Genomic DNA, 23,387 nt, shown 5'->3' with positions numbered 1-23,387 from the left:
AATGTTAAGCAGTGCAGGCTCGTGTTGTTATTGTGATAGTATGTATGCATATGCGTCGCTTCACTATATATATGCTCGTATATCGCGTACGGCACACTAATTTCTTCCAGATGGAGGAGCCCAATGTGTTTCCTGTTAACGTAGTTCAACATTCCTTTCCAATTACACTGACGTTTGGCCTCGGGGGCCCCGATTCTCCATACACCCACCTCACGGGGAACCAATGCCCCCTGCTGGTCCCCGTAGCGGTTGATGTTGGCTTTCTAAAGCATGGGTACCTTTAAACAATGTGTTAAGCTTTACTCTTTGGTTATTTCGGTAAAGTCGCGTAGGTAGAAAAAATAATAGATCACGACGTTTCGATCGCAACACAAGCGACCTTCTTCAGGTTAAGCTTTGTTGACCACCATCAAAGGTCATTAATTTCAACACTTCCATTTCAGATTTAGATACGTATAGTTCTCATTTTCCCAAATGTTAACTTCAATACAGTACAGCAATTACAAATGTCTGAATATTCTGCGTTCTTAAATTGAGAATCACATTCCACTTACCTGAAATTCTGTGCCTTCTGCTGCAGATTCTTGCTTTCGCTCAATGTCTTCAAAGAGACGCTCACAAAATAAGGGCAAGATGCCTAAAACACAGGAACCCTCAGTTATTTATTCTCACTGTGTTTACAACATGCATTCAACATTACAAGGTTGAATTATGATAAAGTCGTACATATACTTCATATTAGACCGTATAATAATTCTAAGGTTTTCAATTATCTTTATTTTGTGAACCATACTTATGACGATGGCTGTAAGGTTTTCCAACGATTATTCCTGTTTATTTTAGAACATGAGTGTTGCTTTCTTGTGCCATACCTTTGTTTTCCGAGCCACCAACAACAGAGTAGGTCTTTCCCGAGCCAGTCTGGCCATAAGCAAAGAGCGAACAGTTGTATCCATTCCAAGCGTTTTCCAAAATTCCTTCCCCCAGGTCGGAAAACACGCGTTTCTAATTCACAGAAGTTAACACATTTGTGCACACGTGCATACTCGCCATGGTTAATTTTATTGCAACACGAAGTTATTGTAGATACACATATTTAGTCATAAAAACGTATTTAACGGTGCAAATTGGTTACAAAAATAAATATATTTCATTGCTAAGAACGTTCCATTTTTTTCTCAATGCAGTTTATGGTATGTTTAAAGTGGAAAAACATACATAAATAGGAATGATATCCAATAACCGTCGTACATTGTTCTTGTCACAATCGAGAATTAACATTTAAAATGCAGAAAAGCATATCTGACACTAATGATGCACGGAGGAGCTGGAGTTGTATTACCCGCCTGACAGCAAATGTTAAGCAGCTCACCTGGTCAGCAAATTGCTCATTCTCTGGTGCTAAGTAACCATTTTCCTGGGCAACAAAACCATCATGTGACCAGTAACTGTAGTCAAATGTGAACGTCTTCACGTCTGCATCCCCGGAACGGGGTTTAATTATCCGAGTGGTATTTCCTTCCATGCTGATAATTATGGAGGCCCCACGGGTCTTTTCTCGTTCATTGTGAGCACACACACAAACCATTAAGGAAAACACATCACTCAATGTATGAGGCATGAGCAACATTCATTGTACACAAAAGACTTTGGGCAAATTTTAGGCTATGCGCTTTTATGGGGAACCCCCCCCCCCCCATTATTTATCAAGAACGTAGTTGCAGGCCTCAAAATCCCAAGCGTGTTCGGTACTGTGAGCGGGATCTCACAGGCGTGTTACAATCGTATGATTTACGAGCTTCAAATGCGTGCTATATTATTAAGCTAGATGGGTAAAAACTTTAATAATGTACAATATCACCAGCATTGAATGACAAGTTGACAAAGCCATGCAATATAAACTTTGAAGAAAAGAATTTACAACACTTTCCTTTGTATAAAAAAAATATTGCCAACACGTTTGCAAAAAAAATTTTTTTTAATCGTTAAAATATATTTTACATTTAGAATTTGTGTGGAACTTTTCACCAACACAATACATTTTGGTTCATATTCCATTAATTGACATTTTAAACGAACACTCTAACATGTAAATAATATTTTAAGATATTAGGATTATATTACAAAGCTGTACATTTGATCACATTTCACAAAGCAAAGGATATGAATGGTCTGACCCGCACCGCCACTTTTATATTTTCAGTCATCTTCGTTGACGAAGGTGGTTGAAATGCTTCGGGCTGCACCAATAGTAGTACAACGTATGACCCAAGGACTCCTCAACAGCTCACAAGCCAGCCAGGTTTGACGCCCAAGTTTTGTGCGCAGCGAACACTTGAACACTTTAAGGTGTCGCAAGACACGACTTGTGTTACACTGAAACAAAAATTGCCGCTTCCCAGCAACTGTCACGGATCACTTTCAAAACAAAGTTTCTTATTTAGACCCTCTCACCTTCCCCGCATTTCTAAATGTATATACAGTATATATATTTGCTCAATAACCGATGTTATACTTAGAAATCATAAGTATATATTTTTTAATAAATGTAGTGTAATGTAACATTAAGACACCAAGAATTAGCATTGTATTCTTAAATATTCAATGTTTCGTTCTCATGACCATCATCAGTCATTGTCTATCCACTGCTGGATGATGGCCTCACCATACGTCACCATCAATCAGTCCAGCACTACGACTACAATAAATATCACTTCTGCACATGAGCTGATCTCATTGCGATGACAACGATAAAGAGGATTGAATACAACCTTAAAATATGCACAAATAAGTTTGGAGAGAATACAAATAAAGAGCGCATGTAACAAAGAACAAATGCAATAGTATCTTATTTTGCATAAGTGGAATTGAGCGGGATGCATTACTAGACTGGATGGCTGATGGAAGACATTGATGTTGGAATGACAGCCAAAGGAGAAAACGCACCAGAAAGGATAGCCAACACAGAGATAAAGCGATGAGAAAATGTGTATATGCCGATGGTTTGTGGAATTGCAGGACCGTGAGAGACAGTGATGGCTTGGGGAATCCAGCAGTGGATTGGCCATTGTTCATGATGGTAGGTTATCAGTTGTATGGTTCTTAAATGTATGTTTCTCTCTAAACAGATTAGGCCTCCACAATCTTCACAAACGATGCTGCTAATTGGAGGTACAGGGGGACAACGAACGAAAAACAAAAAGCAGTTCTAAAAAAAAAGAGTTTTCAATCTAGATTTAAAAGTGCATAGCTCGAGTGCCTTACAAATATTGCAAGAGCATTCTAAAAGGCTGCAGAAGTGCATCTGAAAGCACACGATGTAGTGACCGTCTTTGTACGATGGTGAGCCAAAAGCCACTGCGAGGATGACCAGAATTTTCGAGGATGACCAATTGAGTTACAATGATGCACAAATCACCAGGGCACTGAATGCCAGAATTAAATTAAATCACACGAGAGTGGAAACTGACCAAGTAATTTAAACTAATAAAATACCGTGAATTGCGGGAGTAACTTAACTCGCCAGATTTTGGGAAAAACAAAACATCCGAGTCAGATTTGGCATGGGACATAAAATACAAAAGCTAATATCTGGTACTAAAGATGTATTACCGAAGCTATCAACAGAAGGTGTGTATCGGATTAATTGCACTTGTGGCAAATACTATGTTGGGCAGACACAACGAATGATCAGCACGAGACTAAAAGAACACCAAAGGAATATGAAATACTCCCAAATACAATTGTCGGCAGTGGCAGAACATGCGTGCCAAAAGGACACTCAATTGACTTTGATAAAGTTGAAGTTCTGTACAAAACTAGTTACTACTGGCCAATATTAATTAGATAATCTATCGAAATTGAGATTTGTTTTATATACTGTTCGAATAGCTACAGGCTTAGTGCTGCTTGGAAGCGAATAATCAAATAATACATTGTTGAAATGCATGCTTATACGTTGTGGATTACCGGTGCACAAACAATAATAGGTACTGCTATTTTAGTGCACACAAACGACAGGAAATACAAGAACAATGTGCATGCATAATGTGAATAACCCAACTGGTAATGGATACCCATTGTAATGTATATGCATTCATTAATCTCCCCCCCTTCGCACGTGAAGGGCTCACAAGTGACGTCATCAAATATATTCCTAAGGAACAAAACAGGATCTCTCCACAAATCTGGTTGTCCGCCTGATGATGCTAGTTGCAATTACTGGCAAAACGTCATACTCGGGTTGTAAATGTTGTGGATTTGCCCTCCAACACACCGGTGCGCTGTACTAGCAACGATGTGGCATGTTCTGTTTACGTGAAAAACATAATTGGCCTTGTCGGGTGGTGGTGGGTTCAACGACACATTTATATTTATGCGATCTAACCCAAAACACATTATGGGTATTGTGGTTCATTTGTGGCAAGGACTTTTTGTGCAATGAGTGCGACCTTATGATGCATACTTGTAAAGTATTGTAAATAGTTGTGATTCAAGTGGGTTATGAACGAGTGTACATTGTCAGGATAATTGTGCACATGCCAGTTATTGTTGGCAGCTAAACATGTTAGGTGTTTTATGAACATTATACAAAGCCACAACAACGTACAAAACACACATAGATCGACAGGAATGGCTGTATTTGACAGGTGCAACTGAATTTATTCTTTAAAATGTTTAAACACACCAAACAGCAAAATAAGAACGTATTTGAATGTAGCAAACATACAATTCCAATGTTTACTGCCCTTGTAATGAATAAAAAAACAAATGCATGGTAACTTTTTCATAAGATAGAAATACTTAAAAACGAAAATAATTAAGATTGTCAATAAGACAGCAGCCAAAACGTCACAAAAGATCACCAATTACCTTAAATCATTTTCATTATCTTTGGAACTATTCAGAGGCCAATACAACTTTCCACATTTGAGTACAATTACTTTTTTTAAGTTCTGTATGTAGTCCATTGTCTAGAATGTCTTGGGCCTCATGTTGCCCACCAAAGTATTTCTCAGCATTCACAGCTTTTCACCTAAGCTGAACCTCAACTTAAAAAAATATCATACCCCCACAAAGTTAACATAACAGTTTCCTTTAAATGTCCAAAAATATCCTAATAGATAATAATTTTATACCCTCTAAGTATCTTGCCAGTAAATTTCAAATTTAGCAATGTTGCACCTACAAGCTGAATGGATTTTAAATCGGTGATGTAGCAAACATTACATATGTAAATCAGGTAGTCAACTGATCACTATGGAACATAGTACTTTGGAGAATGGTTTGTGTGACATTTGAACCTTATGGCGGGACCCTGGGGTCCCGAATAAAACAGAAGTCAAAATCGTAATTAATTTTTGGCGACTGCGTCCCACCGTGCACATAAACGCCACGACCCACCAGCAATCAATCCTCTCGTTCTTCACAAAGCACCCGTCGTTGCCAAAATTGCCATAGTCATGAACAAAACTTTGAAACGTTGATTAGCGCATCATAGAGAGCTGGTCGAGAGGGATAGATTGCCGTATCGTTTGCCTTCAACAGACATAAAATGACGTCGCAACGCAGTTTATGCGAGAGCCGGGGGCTTATGGGACCCCGGGGTCCCGCCATAAGCTTAATTTGTGCTGTGTAGCATTATCTACAGCACTATAAGAAAAACATTGGTTTATTATCATTTAACATTGCTATATTGAAAGGAATGTTTTCTAAACCCTGCAATTTAGCTAATGCATGGTTTACTATCCACATTTGCAAATCTAAAGACATCAGTTTTGACCACCACGAAACATGAGTCTTAGGGTGTTTTAACAATTATACTATTAACTAATAGAAAGTGCAAAAAAGTAAAGCACAAGTGATGGAAACAGAAGAAACCCAGCTTGATATACTGTAGGTAGTCTAATATGGAGCATTTTCAGTAAAACAATGAGTAAATATTGAGGATACTTTTATACTTAAAAGCATTTTTGTATATTCCTCATCACGTTCGCCAGCTGTATACCACATGCACAGTTGCAAATAATGAACACTCAATGCACGCCAAGACATTAGACCAGTAAATGAGTGAAAAACTTAATAAAATTACTTCACATCCATAAAATATAAATACTTTCCAAAAGTACGGAATAAAATAAAATGTATTTGAGTTTAAGACCCTGATTGCAGCATGGCAATAAGTTGGATTCACATGGTCATGTGCTCAGGCAGGACGTAGGAGATGTCATCCCATGGGTGGCGATAGAGACCCTGCTTCAGGCGCTTCTGGTCCAGAAAATGCCCTGTGTAGTAAACACAAAGTGAAGCTTTGCTGGTGAAATCATACCCAGGCAGAGGCAAAACACAAAGATAAATTTGCACAAGTATTTAAATTTAACGAGCAAACTTAGAGTGACATTTAAGAGCGATTGCGACATATTTTGAATTGTAACTATAAATGTGCAAGGTATGAAAAAACCTAAACTCAAGTTACCAATAAAGCCCATGCTTCTACCCAAGACGAAGATTCCATTGAGTGCTCCGATCTCCACATACTCATCTGCCTCCTCCCTGAAATTACAACAATATTCAAATCTACAAAGAATACAGCGAAGGAAAATCAGACATGACAACGAAGTCAATAATCACAATAAATAAACTTCTCCATCTGAATTAAATTGTCAGAGCAGGTTACCTTGTGAAGCTTCCACAGCTCCTCAGCAAATCAACAAACACCACACCAATCAGGCCATCCACATTCAGGATCAAGTTGGGTTTCTAAATTGGATGATACAGATGCACAGTTGTAAAGATCTTGCAGTGAAAACATACCCAGTGAAGTAATAGGGAAGACACACAAGGTAGTAGCTAATATTTTCCAAGCAGCCATCTTGCATCAAATCAAAAGCTACTTTTATAAAGATATATGAACTTTAATTTGTTTTGTTGGAGACATAAGTGTGTTGTACAAAATAAGATGCATCCGAGCGGGCATTCAATCAGTTTTAAGGAATACAAATTGAAATAAACAAAACGTGAAATACAAATAAATGTAGCAGATACCAACTGTAAGGACGTTATTATCATCTCGTTCACACCTTGGATGTGGTGATCTTCTCCACCTCCAGGGCATAGTCTAGCAGTGGTGTTGCCGGGAATTTTTGTTGCGCATATTCCTTCAAGATCTGTACCCGCACGTCTGGATTGTTAATCTGTGGGTGTGCACAAAGGTTAATATTATTCCACTGACCATTGTTATTGCCAATATTGTCATTATTTATACAAGTGGTATTTACATTTCAAAACCACCAACAGTGAAAAAATAAATTCGCACCATGTTCATGATCATCATATTCACACTACTAATTATACATAAAAGCACTTAGCAAGTAGTAATGATAATTGTGTAATATTTCTGCTTTTGTTGCACCAGCAACTACTTACAGACTTGACACGGTGGCCAATGCCCATGATGAGCTTTCCTTCCTTTTTCATCTTATTAACAAAGTCCATGGGGATCTGACCGCTGTCAAATGCATGGCTGAACTGTTTAGCTGCTGCATCCAGAGCTCCTCCAAAACGATCACCCTGTTTGCAGGGGAAAGAATCAAACAGACCAAATGTTATATTTTAATGCACGGACATATTTTTTAAGTGAAAACATTAAACCAGTTAATAAATTAGACACATAATTATCCCACCACTTAACATACTCTTTTAGGAACCAGTGTGAATAGACCCGAGTATGAGGGCAGAAGGAGTAGAGGGAGACAGGTGAGATGGAAGGATGTGAAATGAGATTTGAAGACGGTGGATGTGTTTAGAGAAGAGGCGCGGAATAGAAATGTGTGGAGATATAAAATTAAAGCAGCCATGGCCATGCAATAATATGACTTTCGGCTTATAGTCCATGAGCCGAGAGCAGTTATTTCACTTGCCGGTACCACTTGAGGTAGCCTAACTTTAGTGGTTCCAGTTTTAGTGTGGCAAATGACAGTGAATTGTGCTAAACATTTAAAATGAGTGGGTTATCAAGTAATTCACTACTAGCCGTATAAATAAATTGGTACTACTAAAGATATGGTTGCCATTTTGGATCTGGCTCATAGTCTATTAGAATGTGGTATGAAGAGGCAGCTCTGCTGTGAAGGGACTCACAATGGTGAGCAGCCCGGAGGTGAGGCTGGAGACCAGGTCCTTGCCTGCGCGAGCACACACGATTGTGTTGTGAGCGCCTGACACAGCAGGGCCGTGATCAGCCGTCACCATGAGACACATCTCAATGAACTTGCTGGCGTATTTGGGCAAGCTGCACACGGAAGCATAAGCAACGTCATTTTCCTTCCAAGCATTGCATATCCTATAATAATTATGCATTACGTTTAATGTCTTATTTCACGGAAACGTCAAGAGAAACAAATGTAATTATGTATGGGAATAATTTAATTAAGCACAAAATTTACTAAGATGTTAAAAGTCAAATGTCATCACTTCTCACCAAACAGCGCCCTTCACTGGTAGCTAATTTATATTAATGCAACTTTATTTAATAACGTCTAGTGATGAATATTTTAAATAGACAGTGTAACACAGGCATTGCTACAATGCGCATATTTGTACGACGGTATAGCGCTGATAATACTATGAAAATAAGCACAATTAAAATTGGTAAAAGTCTAGTGATGAAAACATTTGGTACCATAGGTTTCCTTTGCAAGGGTAGGTAAAAAACTGTTGCTATACAGTCGACAAGGAAATTACATCTTGTGAAGCATACCTGCGCTGGAACCAAAGGAGGCCGAGCACCCCACCCAGGCCAATATCCTCCTTGAATACCTCCGTGATGGGCATGCCCGCGTAGACCAACTCCTGGCCACGCTCATCGCAGATGCTTGTCATGAAGGATGCTGGCTTGCGGATGAGGCCCAGTTCCTGCGTAAATATACAATTGTAAAAACAGCCTCAATAATTTGTTTACCTGTAAACGGCTTCATGACTCCAGGTTTAAATGTATATATTTATTTGTATCATACAGTAATTGCAGGATATCTGAACAGCTGGACATAAGCTCGGAATGCACACGCACCCTGGCCCAGGAGTAATCCATGGGTACAGTTGGAGGAGGCACTTCTGGTGCTGGGACGATCACTCCTTGCTGCACAAGGTCGTCATACACAGCCCTAACAGCACAAAGCATTCATGTTAGCGTTTAACATATACAAACTTTTAACTTGCAATATTGTTTATTCTACATTGACAATAAGCTATGCATTTTAATATCATAAAACGCCTTTTGGCGTCCTCTGGTCTAACACCGTTTTGAGACGAAGAAAGCTGTCTCTGGTGTGGACCAATCAGTTTCAAAGAATTCATATATTATCAGTGTTTTTTTGTTTGCATTCTGACCACAAGTATCGTGGTTAATGCAGACATGATTCCTTGTAAAAGGTTTCAGTTTGGTGTTTTAACATCTTAACACCTGTTTGTTGCCAGAAAAAAGGGGACAACCTATCCTCATCATAAAACTTGCTTTATTTTATCTCCTAGTTCATCAAAGTTGTTTGGGACATAAGCCCCCGCTTCAGTCAAAGCTGCGTTCTTGGCGACAGCAGTCTCAGAGTCTTGATTGGCACAGGCGCCTGCGTGGCCAAACTGGACCTGGGCACAATAGGAAATTCCAAAACATAAACACGAAGAACGTCAGAAAATACAAAAGGCATAGAAATATTTTGTACAATTGTTGTAAACAACCAAAGATTTTTATATGTATCCATGTTTTTATCTCATATGTATACAATATCCCAATACAAATTTATTTTACTGTACGTTTGTTACAATTAAGTACTTTGATATAAAATGTTTGAGTTATTTAATTACTTCAGATGTAAACATCGTGGCACAGGTTCCAATGCACCACGCCACCACAGGTTTAGTCACACGGCCTTCCTTGATGTCCTGGCAAATCTTGTACTCCTCTGTGCCCCCCACCTGCCGTACAATAAAACACATGCAATGAATATAGCAACCGGATCATGCTATTAATTAACGAAATTAGATCACAAGAAAAATTTGATGTACCTCCCCCAGCAAGACGATCATCTTTACTTCAGGAGTGTCTTGATATCGGAGCACATGCTCAAGGAAAGTGGAGCCAGGGTATCTGCAGTAATAAATGAAAAAAACTCAAATGATTCATGTATAAAACAGGCTCAAATGTAAATGTGAGTTAAGCCTGCTGTACTGGTCACAATTCTAAAAGCTGCATCACAACCCAAAACAAATCCCTGTTACCCTCTAGGAACATAGTGAGAAAGGCTATAATTTTCACACCTGTCCCCACCGATCGCCACACCCTCATACACGCCGTCTGTTGTGCGCGAGATAATGTTGTTGAGCTCGTTTGACATTCCGCCGGAGCGAGACACGTATGCCACACTGCCCGGGCGGTACAGCTTGGAGGCTAGGATGTTGTCCAGCATGCCACCCGTGTTCCCGATCTTAAAGCAGCCTGGCTTGATCCCACCAACCTGGAAACATAACATTCAATGAAGTATGCAAAGTCAGTGAAATATGTTATGAAGACATTTAGGAATAACGTGTAAATAACAGCTGATAAACAGCAGTGCTAATAGGCGCACTTCGTTTACCGTGGCTGGTCCGATGATGGTGACGCCCTTCTCATTCGCCATTTTTATCAGCTTCCGAGTGAGGGCCTCTGGAATACCTTCGGCAATAATTGCAATCGTATGAATCTGCACACAAATGACAAGAGTGCACAACACAAAGAGACATAAAAGTGTTTTTCAAAAGTGAATTAAAAGAGCTTATTAAATGTTTAACGCCAACTTCACAATTTCCAATCAATGTAATGAATACTCGAAAATGAGATGTGCACCTGTGGAAAGCCCAACGTTTCCACCGTGCTGTCATAGGCAGAGCGCAGAGAAGCAAAGCTGATGAGAACATCCACATCGGAATGCTTCTTCATAGCCTCAGCCATGCTCTTGTAGACTGGAATCAGGATCTCCTTATGGCCCCAGTAGAATTTCTGCTTATGGTCACCACTGCTCACAATATAAAAAGTCAAAGTAACAAGATAATTATTCTTGGCTGCAAAAGGTAGTAAGACTAAAAGAGAATACAGATCTAAGCAGTTGCCTCAAACTGTCAGACTTATTTAAGGATTCCATTTTGAGTACAAATAATTGGTCATGTGCGATTAACCAAGTTTAAAACAATATAAAAAGTGTGGGTTTGTGCACAAATGCAGGGTCCTGTTTCAAAACCTTTGATTTTATTGGCCATTTTGTCAGCATATTTATTTTAAGGCAACTAAACCTGTTGGGAAATATATTGATGCTTGCTGTTTACTCACGTGAAAGGGTAGACCATGGCAGCAACAGATGGCTCCTCACGGGAGCACACATAGTCAAAGTCCAGCATGCCCTGCACAGCACGTGTCTGCATCCCCCAGATTATGGACTTGGTATGATTCCCAAACAGTTTTGTCAGTTTACCTGTGAAAAACAAAGTGAAAATTATACATACACATCATACATTTTTGGAATTAAAGTATAAAACCATTTAATCTGTCAAGAACATATAAACTTACTAAAAGTTTAATTATGTTTACACCTATGGAAGTTAATGTCCTATTAATATAAGCATTGATGGCTTAATGCGATATTTTCACAAAATTGCAAGCCCAAATTATGAAAAAGCAGAACCTAGCATTATATTCACATTTTATTATGTGGGATGGCACACACATTGCTCTAAATATGAAGTTTACAAGACTCATTTTGAGAAGTAACTCACGAGGGGTGGCTGCACCAGGGTGCTCCCCAGACATGCACCTGTGCCTGCGGCCCTGGCTCCTGTTACCCTCTGAAACAGAGCCCTTTCTACTCGCAGCAGGTGTATTCTGTGGATGGATGAAGATCATATGGCTTGTCGACATGACCAATACGGGGTCTTGCCACGATTCATACGCGGTTTCTACATAAACCATACAGTCTGAAATGCCAACATTGCAAAAGACTTCAACTTGGCCTGTGCTCACTTTGTACTGAGCACTATCATTTTGCACATTTGCCATGAAATCTGAGTTAAGATATTTGTCAACAAGGGAGACAATCATAATGGTATAGATTAAATATTTTGCTACATTTATATCAACATATCATATTAGTGATAATTGAAATACTTGTGATGTTAGCAAATAAAAACCAAAACTTGACATTTATATAAATTCATGGATTGCACATTTTACAAGAGGCTTACTTACATATCTAAAGTGTACAGTGTCTATATCTTAAGCAAAATTAATTATTTAATTGAGTTATCATCATCTTCAATGTAAACAACCTACAGAATCTATTAATGTTAATACATAATTAGGACCTGATTTACTTGTTGGAAAAAAATGTGCATCGCCAAAATGTGGCTAATTGCCATGGTAGTATGCGTCAGATTTTTTTCATTGGTATTGCCACCTATTCCCAATTTTTTGACATCTCATTATCGCTTTTGAACTTGAAATATTGCTATATTGCATAACTCCATGTTAATAGTGAATAAATATTCTACACTGGCAAGCAACAAAGATAATTGCTATGAAATACGAACCTAAATCCAGCCATGGATAGACAGATGAATACATAAATAGCATTCATCTTGTGACAATTTTTTTGTTTAAATCAGATTACTATTTGATGAAACATCATTGCCCACATCATCGATGTAGCACATTAGAAACTACATTTCTTTACAGTGCGCACATCAACTCATAGACAACACACTTGCTCGGAGATGTGAATTTAGCTAAGATGCAAAAACATAAATTGGAATTAGCCAATGCCCTCACTGGTATACCAACATTTTTGGAACGATAGCTTTGTTTGGTTAATTTTTAGATTGCCACCTTCCTGTATTGGATCAACTGTAATACAATTTCTGATTGTAGATAATAATATTCATAGAAGATACACAATTTTAAGCATAAAAAATCTAAGAATAAAAGTTGCATGTGTTGAGTCTCACTGCGGATTGCGTGCTAGCATTCAGGAGAAAGTTGGCAGTGTGAGCCTCCGCTGGCGTGGTGTCCGGGATGGGCCGCAGCCCCAGCGCCATTCCCACTATGGCCGTCATGTGCGTCTCCGTGCCGAACACATGGATTGGAATGCCTGTTGTCTGACCTGTTGGTTATATGCATAAGAAATAGCCTTACAAAAATCAACTCACTCAGTGCAATGCATTTAATTTACTCATTCGATTTTGTTTTTAAATAGTTTTGCTTTTTAATGTTAATAATTCTGGCATTTAGGCTCAGGATTATCTGTGGTTCAGCAAATATGTCTGGTGATTTTATTTTATTTATACAGTAAACCTTTGTTAATTCAACACATATGGGGCTCTGTCCTTGCCGAATTATCCATAATCCCGAATGATGTACAATGGTACTGCCCAATGCCTTCTGTATTACTGCATCTTAATTCAAACAAAACTCACCAACTTCGCGCATGACACGAAGGCCCTCTTGGTAGTTGGGGCCTCCACGTCGCACAAAAATGCTCACGCCATTTTCCTTTAGACGAGCCCGGAAATCTTTGATTGCTCGCACAATGCCCTGTCATGTGAGTAAATAGATTAAAGATTCTCAAGCGCCACAATGAATTTTACATGAACATCATCAAAACCACACTCAACAAAAAAAATCTAAATTACTTGCATGAAAGGTATTTCAATTTAAAGTTGCAATTATGGTCATTAATAAACTTTGGGATCTGTTTAATTCTAATGTAAAATATAATGGCAACAACGTACTTTGAAGGTTGCAGCGACGTTTGTGAAGTTAGCAATGCCTCCTCCAATGATGAGCACTTTCCCTGAAAGAAAATTAGTCTGATGTAACAGAAGTCATCGTTTGACCTTTTAAGAGCCAGAAAACCAAGGATATTTTCTCAAAAATGTTCAATAGGGCCTCTCATTGATAAGATGAATTTAAACAATTCACATTATTCTGGTAACGTATCCTATAGACCCTGCATTTACTGCCAGGAAGCAAAATGCTCTGTATCAGGGATGTGCACTTACCATCTGCGTGCTTTTCACGAGTCATGAGTGACAGGATGGTTTTGGCATAGTCATATGTCTGCTGCTCGCTGGGTGCACCAGAGTACTCTCCATAATTAGCAAGCTCCTCCATTGCACCCAGATCACAGATGGTGTCACTATTTGAATGAGAATAAAATAGAGGAAGGACATATTCAAATTAAGTGACAAAATATGCATCAATTGCGTAAATTGACATTCAAAAGTACAGCCGGTGACGTTTGAAATAAGACTCAAACAAGTTATATTGAAAGCATTTATCAATACGAAATTGTAAAAATGTATATATTTTTTAAGCAAATTGAACATTTTCAAAGACCTGTAGACGACAGATGCCCCTCCACCAGCTACCATGGTCCAGATCCGACCCCTGGGATTTAGGATGGTCAACTTCAGGCTGGCACCACTCTTCGCATCGAGATCAGCGATGTACGCTTCCTATTCACATATAAAACCAGTACTGTGAATACACTATTAGATGTAGACTGTCTCTAAACCATAAGGGCATTGGAATCATTTTGAAATGCAAAACATACTTATATAACACTGGATAAACAGGGCACACCTGATACAACATTTATCTGTGAATATTTATGTGCAATTATTGAGACCAGGAAACAAAATATGCCCGTGTCAGATAGTTTATTACCTCTGGGTAGGCTTCACGGCCGAATGGGGGTGGAAATTCAATATCGCCCCATTTGGCCTTGCAGAGATAGTCTGCTGTGGCATCCAACTTGGCAGCCATATCCAGCACATACACCCCATCATCTGTTACAACTGCACCACACAAACAACACATCATTGCATTACACCCTGCAGTACACCAGAAACAACTGATTAAGCTATGCTTCAGTTTAGTACACAACAATTATGGTGATTAATATGCTGTCAAAAAGCATGGGGGTAGGTGAGGGGCAAGTCGTAAGGTGCTTGGCAAGATGGATGGTGGCAAAGGTAAGCAGGCAGACAAAATTAGACAATGATAGGTGCACTATACCGAGTGGATTTATCTCCAGGTAAGTGAAGTATAGGTCTTCAAACAACTTGAAGAGCTCAGTGACAAAACTTGCTAGAACCCTGAAAAAAGCAGACATCTTTAATTACTGCATTTATGAGTGACTAATATTTTAAAAACATTCTTTCAATTAAATTAAAACGTGTTTTATTTTAAATCGTTGGTACACATTCTAATACACATCTTTGTTTAACAATAATTAGAAAAATTGTATTTAAAAAATATGAAAACGTATCATTGTTCATGTGTTTACTTCATTATTCACTCAATTACAATAAAACTCATGATACACATGGATTATGTAACAGTTTTCAACAACATGCGTTTGTCCTTAGAGGAGTTTAATTAGCAATAATAACTAACTTTTCAAGCTGTGGGACATGAGATCAAGTTACATGTGATGACATCATAGCCTTGACTGCCAGATATAATCCTTTGAGTGCTGTTTTATCACCAAGTTCATGACGACCCTTCAATCAATTTGGTTAGTTTTCTCTAGAACAATTGTGCCCATCTACCCCCTACAGACAGATGGATTGACAGACAAGCAGGGTCAGCACTCATGCATTCATGCTTTCAACCTTAGTTGGAAGGCGTTAACAAATCTCCATCAGGAATATTATACATTGTCCATTATCTTATGGACAAAACCAGCCTAGCATTGCTGTACTCACTCTTGGCGGGGACCAGGCACGTTCACCAGAAGCTGCGTCTTCACCTGTTCTTGCGTCAGGCCCTTGTCAATACCCACTAGGAAGCGCAGAGCCTTGGAGTCCACATCCCCCACGTCGACCCCTCCCTCGTGGTGGAAGAGCACCACATCACCCTCGCGGGTTGCGTAAATGCACACATAAAACTCCTCCTCCTGCCAGAAACGGTAGGCGGTGAACTCAATGACATCTCATGCAATAAATAATCTACAACTTTAATATTAACTGAAATCAAGCCTTCACTAAATAACGAAAAGTACATTCAATATTTACAAAAAGTGGAATGTTAAATATGAAAATTGTATTAAGGGCATCTTTACTTATCAAAAATTAACATTCATGTATTTATTTAGAAACTGATACACGATGCCTGTAAACTCTGTAATGTGAATAAACATCAGCTTGAGCTGAAAAATATTTTAAAAAAATACATTGTAAATAAAAACAAGTTTCGGACACAAATTAAACTTTGACATGCATTTTTAATGTTCAGTATTTTTATTCAGTGCACAGTATACAATCTGCTACAAGCCAGTGAACCAGGCTATCAACTGCATTAAAATGTTATGGTATATATACTACCCTAATATAAACAGCGAATGAATTGATATTTCTTGATGACTATCATTTGGAGAAAATTGCTTATTTTATCATATTACCTGTTTGTGGGGTACAAAAGGTTCAATTATAAAGTTCTTCAATATGCCTGAAGCTGCTTCAACCTGAAACAAAACAATATTAAGAAAATGTGATTATTCAGCATTTATTTATCAGAATAAATTAATTTAACAATTCCTTCTGGTAAAACCACGATGATAAAATATCCAATTATCTGTAAGCGGACATTGAAAACTATGAGTAAACATAACATCAAAAATAAAATCAATCTGCTATCATATATAGCTAAACCACACAAGCTGTGCAAGCACTGATCCTTCACAACATTAATAACCTGCTCATTGTAAGCTCAGTTAAATGTCTTCATGATGAATAGCTTAATTTGTGTAAACAAAAACTGACCTGGATCTCCTGACCTATTCGCGTTCTAATCCACTCCTGTACACCTTGTAAATCTAAGTTGACGCCAATCAGTCCAAGCTTTCCACGGCGCTTAATTAGCTGGTCAGGCTTCACCACCAGCCTCTGCAACAAAAGCAACAAGGAGTATTTGATAAAAAAAGTAACTTACATCCCTTTTGTCAATCCACTGCTGGTTGAAGGATTCCTATTCCTTTGTGGTTGTGGTGGCTGTTTAATCACTCTTCGCGACATTGGTAAGTGCAGGTTGGTGAAGTGCGAAGGACCCAGGACTGGTTCAGATATCACTTGACACTTAGACAAGCTGTTGCCGGAATACATCTCAGAACGACAGATAACTAATAGGGAGGATGAATCATTGTGCCACTGCTCACTAATATTCTTAATTTTCCTTTTCTACATTTGGGAAACGCGTGCCATTCACTCTTTAATGTGGAGAGATGGTCACTAACAGAATACCCAGAGGACATTCAATTATTGAATAAATGTAAAACTACAACTATTAAGAATCAACTATTTATTTTATCAGGAAAAGCCCACCGAGCTATATATACTCCAAACGCATGTTGATTCTAAATGTGGAGGGAAAAATCAGTGGACCCGGAGAGAAATTCACGTGACGACGGGGAGAACATGTAAACTCTAAATATACAGGCGTCAGGGTTGAGTCACATGCTAAATGTTTGCCAAGGACATTCAATTGATTTTGATAACGTTGGAGTGTTATGCAGAACTAATTATTACTGGCCAAGACGAGTTAGAAAATCAATCAAAATTGAGAATTCAAATAATTTCAACCACTCTGATAGCTACAGACTCAGTGCAGCCTGGAAGCGTATTATTAAGTAATACACAACACATTACAATTCCTTACAAGTGAGTCACATGGTAAGTGGCTGATCTGATCTATTACATAATTGCATACACCCCCACACCTGCCTGTGATCTCGAAACGTGATGAGGTTCAACAATGATGACGTCATCCGGAAGCAGGTGGATGGCTTCACTATTCTGGTAAATCGCCCGAAGATGCTGGATGTAATTTCCAGCGAAACGTCGTACTCAAATTGTAAATGTTGTGGATTCACTCTTCAACACACCGATGGGCTAAAGTAGTGAACTATTTGTCTTTTGTCAACGTGACACTTTTTACTGATTGGCCGTGTCGTTTGGTGGAGGGTTGGAACACATTTATGAATAACGCGATCTAACCCAAAAACCTATATGATGAATACTGGTCGCGAAAGCCTACGTGTTAAATTGCAAGAGGTGGCTGCAGCTTGCAGTGGGCCTTCAACAAGCGGAAGTTTGACCATGGCTGATGATGATGAATGCAGTTGCCTCGAATGGCCGCAGGGGTCACCCTTAACTGAATGCTTAACGTATGTTGGGCTCACGGATAAATTAATTTGATAGATGGATGCTTCGTTTCGCATCAACAATATTGATCGCTACTCGTCCAACCCGTCCAACACCCCTGTACATTAAATTAACTAAATATGTCTACATGAAACGTGTTAAAAGTTACATTCCAGTTTGAGTAGAACATTCAAGTCTTTATACTGGTTCCACTGGTCAAGCTACTTTCAGCAGAACAATTTAAGTGTGTTCACAAGCATTCAGTCACAACTGTGTAACAACATTTTCAATTCAACTCAGTTTTAGCTCACATGATCAAGTAGCCAGGGATGTTCCTGGACAAGCCGATCCCAGTCGGTTTCGGAGGTGAGGGTGGCATGACGCGATTTGTTTTGAACGGACACTGCAGCACTCAGGTGTTTGTGCACTAGAAATTTTCCAGTCGCCTCACGAACAGCTTTTGCAGACATGACCTGAAGTAAAATACAAAAGCATACCATTTATATTCTGTAATTTCTCAATTTACCTGCATTCACATGCCAGTTTAATTAAACTCAAAGCTTTGTCATTCCTTCTCACAAACAAAGCAAGACATCCACATTATTAATCATAGAAGCCTTTATAATTATCAGTGAAAAAATGCTGACACTACCGATAAGATAAAATATTTTCTTTTGTAGAGAAAACCTTTTGTACCTGCAATTGTATTACGAAAACGTTGTTTTACAGCTACTTCTTAAAACCAAATGAACAAGTTGCCAAGGCAATAATCCGTTTTTCGCCATTTAAAAGCTGCACGTATTTTAATGTAGACACGTTTAACACCATTACAGTACAGAAGCGCAAATTACTCATTGCAAAAGGACACTACTGTCAAATACAAATTACCAAAATACAATGTCCTGAGCAATTAAGTAAAATAAAAAAGATATAATTGTATGTAGTCACACTACTCGTATTCAATTTTATAAATTATCAAAATTTTTGTGGGACCTGACAGAAAAACACAAGACATTAAATTTACGGGACACAATGTCTTATTGTGTGCAAGCATTCCATGAAATTAACTGCAAGTGAACTGTGCTATACAGGCAGAAAAAAACACTGGTTGTAAATAACTTACTGCCATAAATTTATAACAAGAGTGACCAAGTGTCTGTAAAGCCCCTCCGATAATGGTCTTGGATTACAGTGCATAATCACACCAAGTGGAAACGGTATGGAGTTTAGAAATGCTATTCCATATAAATTATGGATTTTCACAACCTTAGTTGCTGTCCATTTAAAAAAGCAAATAAAATGATAATGGAGTGTTTAAAAGACAAATATTTGCATAACCCTACGCCAAGCAGTACAGTGGTAAAACGGCCACATCGAAAAGGCAATGAGCGAGAAGATAACCTCGTTGTTTGCTTAAACAGAAAATACATACAATGCCTATGTTGTTGTTTACTCGGTTGTCAGGTTTTCCCTGGGCGGTGTGCATGCTAAATCTGGTTTACAAACTGATGACATACATTTGGCCGACTTATGAAATGTGATCACTGCACAAGATCCAGGTAATTCTCGCTTAAAGTTGTCTAAGCCCGATCACTAGTGATATCCAATACAGCTTTGTAGTCTGGTTCATTTGGCAGACGGTTTATTGTATTAGATGTGGTATAAAGTACAATATTTTGGCGATTGTAAAGTTTTAAGGCTCATAGTCTATGCAGAGAGAGAGAGGGCTTTAAAATACTGAAACGCCAATACATTACATAACCATTTTATCAATCCACTGCGTGACGTGGACCTGGCCACCCCGTGGAGGATATTTGACCATACTTCACCACAAAGGTCAAGTACGTTTTGAAGGGGAAGCATAAGCGATTAAGCATTGTACAAATACGATGGATTTTCCTGCACTACCATATGCTGATGATACAGCCAGGCGGAAGCCTACATCTATTATGCATAATGGTCTCCCGTCAAATCACTATCCAGGCTCAGGGCTGCTTAGCTTCCGAGATTTGACGATGTTTGGGCGCGTTCCATGTGCTTTGGCCATAGGCACAATTACACAATGACACACTTGTTAACTCTGTATATGGAATGTTAATAATATACCCCATCCTAAGTGTAAATGTGACGATTTACGCACTTTCATCACTAAACCTATGGGGAAAAGACCACATTTAAACCAAACCGAAATTATGCGTGGAGTCAGTGAGAAATTTATTGCGTTTTACGAGGAGCCTAGCATTGGTATTTCAATGCAGCACAGTATAACTTGCAAGTGCAGTCCCTGACTTTGAATGATATGGGTTGTGATTAATCAATTGTAATGGGCCCAGTGTCATCCGTCACCACAGACTAAGCACATGTAATAGGATCAGAAGCACGTGGCTAGCCCAATGCCACTGCTGACAGAATTCATGTACAAAAGATAATCTGACATTACACTATTAAAAGTAGTTGGCACATTTAACACTGCAACGTGACCATCATTCATTTCCAGCCTATTTATGGCAGCTGGGTCTCATGGTTTGTTGGCATAACGTGCTGACAATTGCAAATTAATGACCATTAGTTAATGAGCAATTGATGCTGCTGTATGTCATAACAGTAAAGTACAGTCGCGGCCACAGCAATGTGGAGTGAGCGGACCACATCTACTCACGAGTCGTCCAAATGACTGCAGTTTATTCACATCAGTGACTTACTTACATCACAAACTGAGTGTTATACCGTACACAACCGACCTCAGCGATAAGCAGATGGGGTTCATCACGCATCGTCTGATGAAACCCTGCTAGATAGTGTGTTGTGGAGAGTAATGCAGTTCTTCTTAGTGCTATTAGTATACAGTACATCAATTAATAGTCTACTGTATCATAATTCAGAATGGGCCCAAGCCTTCAAATCGTCAGCCGAGTCTCTCGGGACAAACCTCAACTCTCACCATCACTGGCAGACGTCGCGACTCCTAACATCGACATATCTGTGATTATAATCCAAACTATTACTAAATAAAGTACAAATGACACATATCCTCCGATGAGCAGCACTGACATGTATTAGAAATACAACCAGCAAAGTCACTGTGCGACAAATGTGCAGTCAAACCGCTGCTAAGTAAGCGTGACGCGGAACTTACCGTAGAGGCTTAAAACAAACGCGAAAACCACAAGGATAAAAACAATCACCCAATTACGGATAAAATGTTCCTGTTGTTGCTGTCGTGAAGTAGCGTTTGATATTCGCCCGAGACGCTGTTAATTGCTCTGTTGCACCGAGGCGAACGCTTTAGCTCAAGCCACAATGAATGAAGGGGGGTTCCGGGAGGGGCGTGGCCAAGAAGAAAGGCGGGGCGATGGGCGGGGCTTCGCGGCAAGGGGCGGGGCTTCGCGACAAGGGGACGGGGCTTCGCGAGAAGAGGGCGGGGCTTCGTGGCAAGGGGGCGGGGCTTGGCGGCAAGGGGGCGGAGGGGGCGTGGTTAATCGGTCGGGGCGCGAGGGGGTCTGCGTTGGGTGGGGGGGCTGCGTGCCCAGGCTACAGCATGCCCCACAAATCAGCTTCTGTTTTGGCGGATAGAGGGGGGCCAAACGGGCACGACACGGGCTGGAGAAGAGATGGACTTCATGCGGTACGGGAGGATGTGGAGCTGAGTGGACTTGTCGGAAAGGCTTGGTACCAGCGGTGTCAAGATCGGCCTTTATGGGAGGGCAGTTTTGAGGCAGACGTGAGGGGACGCCCTACTGGGCAGTTGGTGGCAGTCGCCCCTCCAACAACGAAGGGCAAGAGGAGCGATGCTCACAACAACGAGCGGCGGATTAAAATGCAGCAAGTTGGCACAGTAGGGGGTAGAGCGGGTGCCAGTCAGTCAACGCCATGGGGTTATGTCCCGTGTGACCTCCTGCCCAGCAGTGACGCCTTCGACACACTTCATTGTGACGTCACAGTGCACCTGACCTGGCACAGGCGCCGTGGTGACGTCACCGTCACTTAGTGACGAATGGTCTTGGGCGTGGGGGGGGGCTACGACGGGACGTGGACGGGGCTTGTAGGGGCTTGGTGGGAGGTGGGTGGGGCTCGCCTCTAAAGTGGGCGGGGCTTAAAGCGGAAAAGGGGGGGGGTAGCGATCACGCGCCACTTCTGGCAGACCGCCCCCCAATTCGCAAATGCGGAGCTGTGATTGGCTAGGAGCGTATCGCGTGATCTCGCCACTCCCTCCCACCAATATATACGGGGTCATCCCCACACACGCCTCCACCACGCGCTGTTACGTGGCGCTTGGATAATTAACATGCCGACACGAGGCGACCGTGGGCGTTGTGTATCAGACGCATGTGCGGGTTACGTTGATGTTTAACAATGAAGACTATAGGCCAAGCAAAGTTAATAATCCACTCCATTAATAAAACTGTATAACACATTTTTTTTGTTCCTGTGTAATAAGTGTTATTTCCTAATCGCTTATGCCTCTAAATTGCAGAAAATGGCTATTATTCCCCACAAACTTTGCTTTTGTGACCAGGACAATGCTATTTTGAAATTTACGCAATTAGAAAATAACATTACCCAGGAACAAAAATCGTGAATTATCAGAGCTTGTTTGCTTGTGTTTGCCACAAATATGTGTGGGTAATGCAGACTTCATTCCTTGCAAAAGGTGTCTGATGTTTGAACATCTTAACACCTGTTTTATTGCTCGAAAGGGTAAAACCTATTCTTAGTTTTGATACTGGCAAAATGGTCCCATAGATGTTTAAACAGCCAGTTTTAATCCATAATGTTGCATGTAAAGGGATTTTATTGGGTTAGATCGCGTAAATATAAATGTGTCGTTAAACAAGCCACCCCCTCAGCCAATTAGGTACCGTAAATAAAACGTGCCAACTAGCGATTACTTTAGCACACTGGTATGTTGGATAGTAAATCAACAACATTTACAATTTTGAGTACGACGTTTCAGGGGTGATTACAACCAGCTTCAGCCGATTTGCCAAAATCACCTTCATAAAGAACAGTCATAAAACAATGTAATTGCTAAGCAATATTTGGATAATAAAATGATATGCAATGTGTACACAATTTCTGGTCGAGGACATGCAGTTTGTTTCAGTTGAGGGATGTCGATAAAGACCCTTGCCACACACCACTTCACGCAGATTCCTGCCAACGAAGGG

The 23,387-nt window shown here is 39.9% G+C and overlaps 1 protein-coding gene across 1 annotated transcript; it reads right to left on the bottom strand.

The window, feature by feature from the left end:
- Positions 1–4,641: 4,641 nt before the first annotated feature.
- On the bottom strand, positions 4,642–21,549 carry LOC144717895 (ATP-citrate synthase-like). Its single transcript, XM_078593670.1, has 28 exons — positions 21,356–21,549; positions 18,531–18,692; positions 16,843–16,965; positions 16,482–16,544; positions 15,787–15,977; positions 15,095–15,174; positions 14,744–14,874; positions 14,414–14,532; positions 14,077–14,213; positions 13,807–13,868; positions 13,492–13,609; positions 13,024–13,178; positions 11,800–11,905; positions 11,357–11,498; positions 10,877–11,045; positions 10,629–10,733; positions 10,312–10,508; positions 10,060–10,141; positions 9,859–9,969; positions 9,512–9,639; positions 9,068–9,161; positions 8,759–8,913; positions 8,140–8,290; positions 7,426–7,569; positions 7,080–7,193; positions 6,677–6,759; positions 6,476–6,552; positions 4,642–6,284 (listed from the first exon to the last, which is right to left on the bottom strand). The coding sequence occupies exons 2-28, from the start codon at positions 18,687–18,689 to the stop codon at positions 6,190–6,192; spliced, it is 3,291 nt and encodes a 1,096-aa protein (XP_078449796.1). The 5' UTR covers positions 18,690–18,692; positions 21,356–21,549; the 3' UTR covers positions 4,642–6,189.
- Between the last annotated feature and the right edge of the window lie 1,838 nt (positions 21,550–23,387).

Source organism: Lampetra planeri, chromosome 1 (assembly GCF_965212315.1).
Source record: "Lampetra planeri chromosome 1, kcLamPlan1.2.h2, whole genome shotgun sequence".
NCBI lineage: Eukaryota > Metazoa > Chordata > Hyperoartia > Petromyzontiformes > Petromyzontidae > Lampetra > Lampetra planeri.
This window is presented reverse-complemented; position numbering and strand designations above follow the sequence as displayed.